This window comes from Cydia strobilella, chromosome 3 (genome assembly GCF_947568885.1).
Source record: "Cydia strobilella chromosome 3, ilCydStro3.1, whole genome shotgun sequence".
In the NCBI taxonomy this organism is placed as follows: Eukaryota; Metazoa; Arthropoda; class Insecta; order Lepidoptera; family Tortricidae; genus Cydia; species Cydia strobilella.
This window is the reverse complement of record NC_086043.1, coordinates 14,946,439-14,959,185: the sequence shown is the minus strand read 5'-3', so window position 1 is coordinate 14,959,185 and position 12,747 is coordinate 14,946,439. Positions and strand designations below refer to the sequence as shown.

At 37.0% G+C, this 12,747-nt stretch overlaps 1 protein-coding gene across 1 annotated transcript; it reads right to left on the bottom strand.

Moving 5' to 3' along the window:
* Positions 1-2,415: 2,415 nt before the first annotated feature.
* Positions 2,416-10,303, bottom strand: LOC134755945 (uncharacterized). Its single transcript, XM_063692647.1, has 4 exons — positions 9,995-10,303; positions 9,052-9,223; positions 6,747-6,894; positions 2,416-4,834 (listed from the first exon to the last, which is right to left on the bottom strand). The coding sequence occupies exons 1-4, from the start codon at positions 10,101-10,103 to the stop codon at positions 4,253-4,255; spliced, it is 1,011 nt and encodes a 336-aa protein (XP_063548717.1). The 5' UTR covers positions 10,104-10,303; the 3' UTR covers positions 2,416-4,252.
* Between the last annotated feature and the right edge of the window lie 2,444 nt (positions 10,304-12,747).

Here is a 12,747-nt window from a genome sequence, read left to right as displayed (position 1 = left end):
ACTTCGTCTGCGCGGACTTAGTAAAATCAGTTAAAGTATAGCGCCTGGAAAAATTCTCATGGCAATCATTTAATTTGAGAATATTATGCACACAAATTAGTAGGCACTTCATAAATTATCTCAATTCCATCCCGCTTTTCACTTAATAAGGGATGATTTTCGGGATAAAAACTATCCTATATCCTTCTCCGGGACTCAAACTATCTCTATGCCAAATTTCATCCAAATCGGATCAGCGTGAAGAGGTAACACACAGACAGACAGACTTTGGCATTTATAATATTAGTATGAATGTCTATGACAGCGATGTATTCAATTGAAAAAAAAAGGTCGGACTCGCGCACGAAGGGTTCCGTACCATTACGGAAAAAAACAGCAAAAAAATCACGTTTGTTGTATGGGAGCCCCATTTAAATATTTATATTATTCTGTTTTTAGTATTTGTTGTTACAGCGGCAACAGAAATACATCATCTGTGAAAATTTCAACTGTCTAGCTATCACGGTTCATGAGATACAGCCTGGTGACAGACGGACAGAAGAGTCTTAGTAATAGGGTCCCGTTTTTACCCTTTGGGTACGGAACCCTAAAAACACCTTGTTCTCCCACAGATAAAATTAAGTAAATACATTCATTTTGTAGCTCATTAAAGAGGCTAGCTTTGGTGATAAACTTGGAGCGCTCTCTGACCTGAAAGTACTTTTTTTTGTATAGCAATATATCCAATAATTCATGTCATATAATTGTCATTACTATAAGCACAACATACGTGACGCACGTCAAAATCGGTTGGCTAGAAAAAAAAAATTACGAAGAAAGATTCCTTTCGTTTCGATTTCGTTTTTTTTTACAAAAAACTACAGCTTTGGGGTCTGAAATTTTGCATACTTGTTACTAATAGAAAGCCACATCATTAAAATAATTATAAGCCAAAACTCGCTGGTGGCAGATTCACTTAGCTTATCCTGGCATGGCCTTTGCGAAAATGTACTCAGATTCTGAGAGTTTGGACGATGAATTAATAATTATTCGTCACCGAAGAGTTCTCCTTCCGAGAAATAACTACGAATTACATCCCAGGTAGCAAAATGACGTAAAATGACGTCAGCGACGTCATAATGATGGCATTATTACGTCATTACGACGTCGCTGACGTCATTTGACGTCATTTTGCTACCTGGGATAGTTCAAGGGGCCCCTGAATTGAAAGAAAGGTTCCGCTTGTTTTAGCCATCGCGCGTGGTTTAGAACGACTTAAGAGAGAGAAATCAAGTTTTGTGGTCCAAGTCAAAGAGTTTCGCCAAATTGGATGGACACTGGAACCTAATACCACAGCAACAATACGCGGGAAGTTTTTTTTTTTAATTAAACAAATGGCAAGGGTGGTGGTGCACTAAGCCAAATAACGGGGTCCCTTTGTTTGACATAATTATTGAAAGTCATAATGTAATGATTGTCATATTATCATTAGTCATAATTCTGAAACCGTTAACTTTTCAGGATTTTCCTCGGGTTATCCTATAGATAGGTTAGGTTAGGTTAGGTTTGTTTTATGGCAATGCTGAAAAGTTACGCGTTTCTGAGAAAAACCAAATTATGACTAATGATAATATGTCAATCATTAGGTACATTATGACTGAATAATTATGTCAAACAATAGAGACCCCCAAATAACACTAATAATATTATTAGTCCGCTACTATTAGTGACTAGTCTAGTAAAATTATTTGAGAAACAGAAAATATTAATACTTGTAATTTTTACACTAGTACCTTTACTAATAGTTACGAGAAATAGGCCCCTGGGGCCCATTAGTCTAAGGCCAGGATTACACTTGTAAGTTTTACTTACGTAAGTAGGGCCACAGCTATACTACAGAATGAGATATGAATATCGTTCTCATTCTAGCAAATAGCTTTGTCCCTACTTACGTAAGTAAAACTTACAAGTGTAATCCTGGCCTATAATTAGTGTGTTGCCATGGTAACCCATACGATTTGACAGTTCGCGGATAATAATGCACCATAGACATAGTATATAATGCACGGAGAGCGCCTGTATATACTATGTCTATTAATTGCCTGTATATAGATATTTCACCTGCCAAATTACAGGCAGTAATTTGTCTTTACACATCACACAATTATTGGAGTTATGATATAGGTATTTAGTCTAACACCTTATAATAGTGTGGTTTGGATTGTTTACACGTTATAAGACCTTAATAAAAGTATGATTATAAAACAAACTTGGTATCTGATAAATATATATTCTTATTCCGTTACAAAGGTAAAATCACTTTAAAAAATATAAATATTACAAAATCAGATATAATTGAAGAATTTAATTTGATTTATATTAAAAAAATAAAAAAAATAGTTTATTTACCAAAAAAATTATACATTGTTTTATTAACCTATGATCTCCACACTAGTCTAGGCCTGTCTTGTGGAGTCAGTTGAGAGAATTCCAATTTTTAATTAACATCTTCCTACGCTGAAGTTTTGACATTGTGCTAATACTAGGCTTATATTATAATCGAAATTTGGCCGGAACAATAATACCTACACATAACATTGTTTGTTGCATGTAAATCAATATTAAACTGGTGCCTACCAAAATAGGCAATCTTTTAACCTTGAAACATCGAGATAAGGTAATTTTTTCCAATAAAGTTACAGTTTCCTCGTCACACGTCACAATGATTAATTACCTACTTATTATAAAAACGTTATATGAACGCAATAACGTTGGTAATCAAATAAACATTAATTGATTTCAGATATAAATACAATATGAAATTTAGTTGACATTCATTTAGATTGAACATTTTACCTGGTAGGCGCAAAGCAAGCAAACTCAACTCTCATAATTCCCATTAAGACGAATATGAACGACCGCGCGCGACCGCTTGCTTCTCCGTACTAACGTCCCCATTTTTCTAATTATTAAAGAGAAGAGCTTTAAAAAATTGCATGGAATTTATTTTTCGCTCCTAATTCTTGTAATAATCAAAAATGGTTAATATAATATTAAAATTTAAACAAATTCAAATTCATAAATGTATTCAGTAGGCCTCAATGGCTCTTTTACAAGTCAATACATTAAAATTGTTATCAAATTGTGTAAAAATATTTACCATAAATTAAATATCGAGAAAGGAAAACGGGGCCTACGTTTTTATGGAGAGGCGGTCGTCCACTTTCCTCTTAATGTATCTGATTAGGCCATGGCTACTAGTTACTAAAAACGCGCTTTGGTTACCTATATATTTTCCTCAACTGGCATGATTCGACAGAGTTATATCAAAAATACATACAAGGAAAAAGTAACTTGGAAAAAAACTGTAAGGAAGATAAGTTGATTTGTATAGTTAAATAACAAACTAAGCAAGTCTTAGATTGTCTAAATTGCAGACAAACTATTATGACATTATTAGTGCGAATTATGGACAGAATGATGATAAGATAATAATGGTGATTTTGATTTTACAGCACAATGTAACGAATCGTTTTCAACTTCAGATTATTTGAATGAGGGTTTCACAATTAGTGATTATTTACTAAACTTGACAAGCATTGTGGTTTTATCATAAATTAAGGAGCACTGAGTAGTCAATACAAACTAAAACTTAAAGTAAACTGTGATATAGTCGTGTATTTTTACAAGCAAATGTGCTCTAAGCTTTACACATTAATATTGTAATCTAATGACGAATAAGGATAAATTGTTATAACAGAGGTAGAAACAAAATAAAGCTAGGTTACGACAAAATTGACATACAACTTGTATGAATAACAAGTGTTCGATAAATGCCTCGTGTTTAATACTTTCTACAATTAATTAATGTTGATTAATAGAGCAGGCAGCACGTTATAGACAAATGTGTTCTGGGTACATTGACTAGAATACTGAACATTTCTACTTTCCTCTTTCCTTGCTGAACTAAACGTTCCTAACAAGTTTCTCGGTAATACATGTAAGATTATATGGGCCCTCAGTAATATTGCTATATTATATGTTACAAAAATACGATACAAATTTTATATAAAAATACCAATAATCATTTTTTAGATGAATACGAACAAAGCTCTATCATACAATCTTCTACTATACAAATATCACAAATCTGGCAAAATACAATTTCTTAGTATTATATTAAAAACCCTATCTATAATCTCTACACCAACAAAAGCCTGCGTGCCGTAACTTAACTAGGTGGGGTACTTGGGACGTTAGTATTACAAATAGACTAAAATTGAATAAGATCTTCGGATTCCTGCGGTCGCCTACTGTCGCTGGTAAGATGTGGCTGTGGGTGTGGCTTGGGCTCGGCCTTGCGGCGCGGCGGCACGGGCGCGTCGCCGAGGATGCCCGCCGTGCCCCGCCGCCGCCCGCTGGCCGCCAGCGCCTGCACGTCGGCGCCGACCTCGCGCCGCGGGGCTCCCGACCCCGACGGGCACAGCCGGTTCCGCACCGGAGGACGAGGCGCGCAACTCGCGCTCGACTTACCGCTGTCGAATATCGACCCCTCCAGAGACTCGATGTGACTTTTAAACATCGCGGACGTTTTGCTCCTTTCCAGGGAGAAAATTTTCGTATCACTTTTGTGTTCGTCACTAGTTTGTTCGGTGTAAAAAGTCGAATTGTTCGTGCGTAAATGTCTATGCGCGTTCGCGTCGGACTTGCTCCGCTCGAGCGTGAACGCGCTGCTGGTGTGCAGGTGGCAGCTGAAGGAGCCGCTGTTGACGGTGCAGGCGGGGGCCGTGGAGAAGGGCACGGCCGGCGCCCAGAGACACGCGCCCTCGTTGCGCGGCACTAGTAGTAGAGGGTCCTAAAATATTTGGGAAACCTTTATTTGATGCAAACGCAGGTTGTCTAAACCCGATTTCATAAAACAAAGAAGCAAATTTAACAAGTTTTTAATTTAGACTCCATAGAACTTGATTTCCACCAGCTGATCTTAAAAAAATAGCAAGCCAAATGAATCCAGCTTGCCCAATTATTACATACTAGCTGTGCCCGCGGCTCCGCCCGCGTAGAATTCGGTCTGTGCCAGTAAGCGGCTAATTCACCCCTAATTTCTCTCCCTTTTCCCTGGAGGTGGAACTTGAATAAAGTTGACAGATGGATACGCTAGAGGACTGTAAGTAGTCCAGATAAAATATTTTACAATTAGGTACCGCTAAATAAAACTACACTCCAAAATCAACAGTTTTTTTTCGACCTTATTCAAAATCAAATTAGTTCAGCGGTTTAAGCTTGAAGAGGAATTAAAAAAAAGTATTTTTTTCATATTTTTGGGTTTTTACTTCGGAATGGTATCATTTTGATATCATAAATGAATTCGGCATCCCTGATTTATACGAAACCGATACCAAACTCCCCCTCAAAATAACTTTTGAAAGGGTCATTTTTTTTGAGTTATCGTTCTTCTCCTAGTGAGTATTATATTTTTTTGTCAGGTGTCAGATTGGTAAGTATAGAGGTCCTCCGGGCTGCCTTGGAATCGTCTATTTTGGCATCGTTCAACAATGTGCTGGGTAGTTTGGTCTTCAAGACCGCAGTCACAACGGGCTCTCTTTCCATCCCCATTTGTGTCGCATATAATTGCACCTGCCATGACCTGTGCGGATTTTGTTGAGGCGGCCCCAGTATTTTCTCTGCAGCGAGAAGCCCTTCGGCTTCTGAGTAGGGTATTGGGTACTTTTGTGGTGACCAGTCGGCGTGGTGCCTTTATATAAAGATTCAAGTTTCGCACTCAAAAAATGTTTGACCTCCATACAAACTTTTAACCCCTTTTTTTACCACCAGGGATCAATTTTCAAAAGCGCTGAAAGTAGTTTTCTTGCTTTTTAATATAATACCTTTTCGCAAAGTTTTAAGTTCCTAGCTTAAAATGAAATGTGCACCTCAAGACAAACTTTCATCCCCTTTTCAACCCCCAGAGGGGTTAAATTTCCAAAAACGTTGAAGTTACTTTTTTTTGTAATCATCTATTATGCCTTTTTCTAAGAAGTTTCAAAGCATTTGTAATGGATTCAAAATTTCAACCCCCTTTTAACCCCGTTAGGGAAATTACTTTTCCTGAATTATAATAATATGCCCATATACTAAGTTTCAAGTAACACACTCGAAAAAAAATTGATCTCCGTACAAACTTTCACTTTCAACCTTTTTTTCACCACCTTAGGGGATGAATTTTCAAAAACGCTGAAATTTGTTTTCTTGTATTTCAATAATGTATGTTTTTACGAAGTTTCAAATTGCTAGCTGAAAATAAATCTTGAACCCCATACAAACTTTCATCCCCTTTTTAACCCCGTTAGGGGTGAAATTTCTCAAATTTTCATAGCCTATAACCTGGCCGTGGATTTTTTCGACAGATTAGTAAAGTTTGCATCAAAATCCGTTTAGCCGTTTTCACGTGATGCGCGGTCAAATAAACAGACAAACAGATAAACAGACACAGACAAAAGTTCTAAAAACTGTTGGAACGTGTTCTGTTATCGATTCTAAGTATCCCTAGCCAATTTTTTTCGAATATCTTCCAAGTACAGACTTTCGACCCTCTTCCGCTTTATTATATGTATAGATGCCGCGCTACCGCTGCTAAGTGTGATGAAAGATGAAACTCATTCACATATTTTTTACCGAAAATTTAGTGACTTGCCGAAATTAAAGTGTTGAATGATTTTTAAGCTTAGGATTATTAAAGAATTTTGAGGTTAATCTTAAAGTCTAACCTTGCCAGTAATAGAGTATATTTTGGATTGCAGCGTGTGCAGGCGCTCGCGCAGGTACTCGTAGGAGCACTCGCGCAGCTTGATGACCCACTGCACGACGTTGTCCTCAGCGCGCGCCGCAAACACGTGTCGCTTCTCTGGCTCGTCGCTGCAAATTCAATTGGGACAGAATTTGTTTTAAAGTGGTTTTACAGAGTTTAGGCAGAGACTGTCCCATTTCATACATAGATAGAGAGAATCATACTAACTTTGTCTTACGCTAGTACTAGCACCCAAAAAAGGGATGAGTATAGTTATTTTCTTCTTATTTACTGTCAAATTGGTTTTGTCAGACTATATGTGACTGTACAGCACAGGGGTCGAGACTTTTGAGAAGAGCAGTCAGAAATTGGTTCTGTAAATCAAAATGAGCCACAAATTTGTTTAGTGGTAAAAGAGCTCTTGTTCATTTTTTGGTAGGCTTGAAGAGCTGCAATTATTGTATCTCCAAAGAGCCAAATGTGGTTCACAAACTATGTCAATCTCTGGTTGAACAAAATATCGCTATTGCCTTGAATATTACTCTCCATATTGCAATACAATAATTTTATACTAATAAGAAATGTAAGTACATTAACAAATGATTCAGCATAGAGATGGGTCGAATATGAAGTTTGCCGAATATGAATATTCGGTTCAGATATTAGTTAAGTATTACCGAACCGAATATTCGGCCAAATTATTCGGTTCATCTACAATTCTACATCATTGTAATAAACATTTGAAAACGCTTCAATTACATTAGCAGCCAAAGATGAATTGCTTCCTAGGCAATTCCCTAGACACAAACTGTTCAATAGGTAAGGGACTCGCATAAAAAATTTCAATTTTCAAGAATGTCGCATCATATTGTGTTTTAATGACAACGTGGTAAATGTATGTGCTGGGATGGAAGAGAGTACTTGCAAAGATTGATATAACTCCGTAATAGATGGATACAGTCTAAGGAAAAAACGTGCCTCGAAAATCACGAAAATTTGATTCTCGATCAGATGGCGCCACTAGTTTTGGCCTACACTCGTATAGAGGGCGTTGACTGTTTCGTTTGTTATTTATAATTTCAACGCATACCAGTGAAAGAACATGGGTCAAAATCATATAAAAATAATTAATGCAAATAAAAAAATCATTTATCCATATTTAAATACATTTTATCGTATTTTTATAAATATTTATTTTTAGTTTTAAAGTGTGTCGACAGATGGCAGTGAATTTACTAGGGTTACAAAATTTACTATGACAGTACCGCTCTAGTATAAGTTACTCTATGGTACTTGTAAAGTTTTGGAGGAGATTACATTATACAGTATTGCAACAGGAAAAACAATAAAAAATATTTACTGTATATTTAGCACTTTAACTGAATAATTTGGCCAAATATGAACAATGAAAAACTTGCAGAATACTGAATGCTTACAGAATATTCCGCCCATCTCTAATTCAACATAATCAGACTTAATGTGGAGTGCCTGGCATAGGTTAAATTTCTACAAAGTTTAAAATTTCATGACTACCTTCCAATGATCTGATGAAAGAAATAATGTTTTCCAAGTGGAAATACACAAGTTTTTTAGTATTTGTTGTTATAGCGGCAACAGAAATACACCATCTGTGAAAATTTCAACTGTCTAGCTATCACGGTTCATGAGATACAGCCTGGTAACAGACGGACAGACAGACGGACAGCGGAGTCTTAGTCCCGTTTTTACCCTTTGGGTACGGAACCCTAAAAATAATGTGCATGTAAAGAGTTCTTCCACAGATTCAAACATACAGATACAAAAAAATGGTCTAGAATTAATAACACTAAAGAAACTTCAAGATAAATACTATCTCTTGTGTATAAGCAACATGTATAAATAAAACACCAGACAAGTGCGAGTCGGACTCACCCACCGAGGCTTCCATACTTTTTAGTATTTGTTGTTATAGCGGCTACAGACATACATCATCTGTGAAAATTTCAACTGTCTAGCTATCACGGTTCATGAGATACAGCCTGGTGACAGACAGACGGACGGACAGTGGAGTCTTAGTAATAGGGTCCCGTTTTTACCCTTCGGATATGGAACCCTAAAAACAATGTATATGAAAAATTATTGTACAGTCAAAGGCAAAAATATCGATACAGAGAAATGGCTCAAAAATATGTGACCACAACTTTATTGTCTAAGGTGTAAGAGCATACACATATTTTTGAAACTTTGGGAATGTATATATATTTATGCCCTTGACTGTACATTGCTAAATATTTAAATTTACTTACATAAAAGATATAGAAAAAGAAAATGATATATTTGGCCCATGCTCCATCTGAATAGACGAGTTCTCCATAACAAAGACACCAGCCGGATTCTTTGTATCAAACTTGCCCATCTCACTTATTTTGAAGTAGAACAAGTAATTGTTGATGAGCCGAAACCACCTCTCCTTGAACACTGAAAGGTTGATTAATGAGCCTAATTACTAAAACTATATAAACTATATATATATATACTTACTAATATAATATTATTAACTACTAAAAGGATATTTTTTGTAAATTATTTTTGGGTTAATATTTTGAAGATTAGAGAAGATAATAAGATAAGAGCAATGGAAAGAAGCTGTTTAGGCATAAAACTAAAAGATAGAATAAGATGCTCCGACATTATAAAAAGGACACAAGTAACTGATGCCTTACAGTTTGCTCAGAGCATGAAATGGAGATGGGCTGGTCATGTGGCAAGGCTTAACGACGGGAGGTGGACAGGAAAGGTGACCAAATGGAAGGGCCCCCTGGGCTCTAGAAAGAGAGGACATCCACTAGCCAGGTGGCAGGACGAAATTGTTGCCACTGGAGGCCAGAAATGGCAAAGTGTAGCACTAGATAAAGCCAAATGGAAACAGCTGGAGGAGGCTTTTACCCAGAAGGGGTCTACAGCAGAAAAATAAAATAAAATCTTAAAATATATGTATCAAATTCATATAATAATTCTCTGTAGAATAATGAAAAGCTCTAATAATAAAAAATAATAATAATAATTTTGAAGATGCAAACAAATACAATTGATTTACGATGTCACGTAGAAATGGTTAATAAGAGATTGTGCTTGCAAATCCATATTGCAAGTTGATTAAGTCTTTCAAAATAACTTTATAAGATTGACAACGGAACTTTGTCCTCGCGTACTAGGAGAAGATATTATTAAAATAAGTAGCATCTTTACCGGCTTGATTGCGATAACCCCCATTTGAGACTTTTTTGTAGTTCAGTCTCCCCTCAATAACACAAGGCTGGTCGCTCAAGTGAGCGAGCTCATGGACGTTGCATTTCATGAGGACACGCAGTAGAACACCACTCTCAGCTATAAGGTTACCCTTTAAATACTATTTTCATTTTATTCGAGAAATGCCAGTATTATTGTACTTCATAAAAAGCATTTATACTGTGTTTTACATATTTTTCCCAATTTTAGTTTAAATAGTTTATTTTTAAAGATGATTCTCCTATGAAATGTTGAAATGGCTTTAATTTGATTTGACACTCCATACACAGTGACGTGAGAACGTGAGACGTAGAGTGTTGTCATTGTCATGTTTTATTTACAAGGTCCAGATGGGACGATCAAATTGTCAATTAGATTAGAAATTAAATTGGCAGTTTGATAGCCATCTAGCGTCAAGAGATCGGCAAGCCAATGTCCTTGAATTTCATTTTTGCGTCCAGACCAAAGAGTAGTATAATATATAGGAGAGTCCAGACCACACAATTAAATTAGTAATGTAAAGTTGGTCAAGCAAATATTGTCAGTAAGTAAGAACAAAAAAAACTACACTAATCCCCTGATTCTGGGCGCCAGCACCAGTGCAAGACAAAGACAGTATGACTTTCTCCGTCTACGCCCGAAATGAGACAGTCCCTTGACAAACTAGATTGTGCGTGAAATTGTCCTGTCTGGACTTGTGTGGATGCAATTTGGCTCGCCTATTTCGATCACCGATTATGACCTACATTACTGATAAAATGGAGGTGCGATCGCAAAAAACCAATTTGTGACGCTTGTATTCACGTTTGGGTGATTGGTGACAGATCCCCCCACGAATGCCTAATCCAATTTTATACTCATGATTCATGAATCTATATTATAAACGTGAAAGTCCTGACTGACTGACACTTAAATCAACGCCCAGCCCAAACCGTTGGACCTAGAGAGCTGAATTTTTCACAATAGGTAGTTTTTATAACATTAGTATCCACTAAGAAGGGGTTTTTCAAAATTCATCCCCTAAGGAGATGAAATGATGGTCCAAACCAAAGCTTGTATGAGGTTCAAGTTTTATTTTAAGCTATGAATTCGAACCTTGGGTAAAAGATATATGTATTATTAAAAAACAAGAAAACTTATTTCAGCGTTTTTGAAAATTCATCCCCTAAGGTGGTGAAAAAGGGTTGAAAGTTTGTATGGAGATCAAAAATTTTCACAAATGCGGGACAAAACTTTGTATATGGCCATATCTATACATATAATAAAGCGGAAGAGGGTCGAAAGTCTGTACATGGAAGATATTCGAAAAAAAATTGGCTGGGGATACTAAGAATCGATAACAGAATATATTCCAACAGTTTTTAGAATTTTTGTCTGTTTATCTGTTTATCTGTTTGTCTGTTTATCTGTTTATCTGTTTGTCTGTTTATTTGACCGCGCAACTAATGAAAACGGCTGAACGGATTTTGATGCAAACTTTACTAATCTGTCGAAAAAATCCACGGCCAGGTTATAGGCTATAAAAATTTGAGAAATTTTACCGTTAAGGGGGTTAAAAAGGGGATGAAAGTTTGTATGGGGTTTGTTACGCACGCACCTCGCACACTGCACCACGGCACGGCTACGTCATCGATATACGTCACAGCATCGCGTCACCTGCACTGCATCACGCCTGCGTATGCGCCCACGTCAGCACGTTACGTTGTAGCCACCCCGCGGCCGCGCCGCGGATCATCGATATTGGGCAATCGTCCCAACCGTGTTAATAAAACGGAAGTGCAAGCTCACTCCGGGCCTTTTTGACACCTAACATCGGGTCTTAGGACAACTCGTTAGATTAAGATATAAATGTAATCTTTTAATTAAATCTCTTGCATTCTAAGTACGCACTTGTAATTTATCTCCTCCACTGCTGCCTCCCTATATAATTGGCGCAGTCGTGAGTCGAGTCGATTCGGTACGCGAAATCTAGCATCGATATCCCGTCCTGAGCACGAATCTACGTGTGTATCGACTCTACAAAGAACCCGAGCAGCACAGACGAGTAGATCTACTTGGCGCTTGAACAGAGAGAAGAAAACGTGAAATGTGGTGGTGAGTACACATAGGGTTTGGTTGCATTCCTGTGTATTTCCCCCTTTTCCAAAAATTTTTCACCCACTTTCCGCCCAGTCTAGAGATAGGGATAGGAGGTTTCGGCGCATCGAGCGCATTGATTTACTTAGAAATTTAGATAATATTATTGAAGTAGACGAAGAAGACGAAATGGCAAACAATGATTTTAATGATATTTTTAAAGCCCTTAAGATTGTTCCAGAATTCGATGGAAATCCTAATGTTTTAGTTAGATTTATAAATATATGTGATCAAATAATTGCCAGATATGTGAGACCAGAGGCTGGGAACGAATTAAATAATTTGTCGGTCTTAAATGGACTCTTAAATAAAATTACGGGTTCCGCAGCGCGAACCCTTACAAATAACGGAATTCCTAGTACCTGGGCAGGGATTAGAGATTCTCTAATAAATAACTTTTCCGATCGTAGAGATGAAACGGCACTATACACAGATTTATCTATGATGACGCAAGGTAGGGACACACCACAGGTGTTTTATGAGAAATGTCAGCACATGCTTTGTACGATAGTAACTTATGTTCAATTGCACGAAACTGTAGAGACCACTATCACAGCAAAAAGAGAGTTGTATAAAAA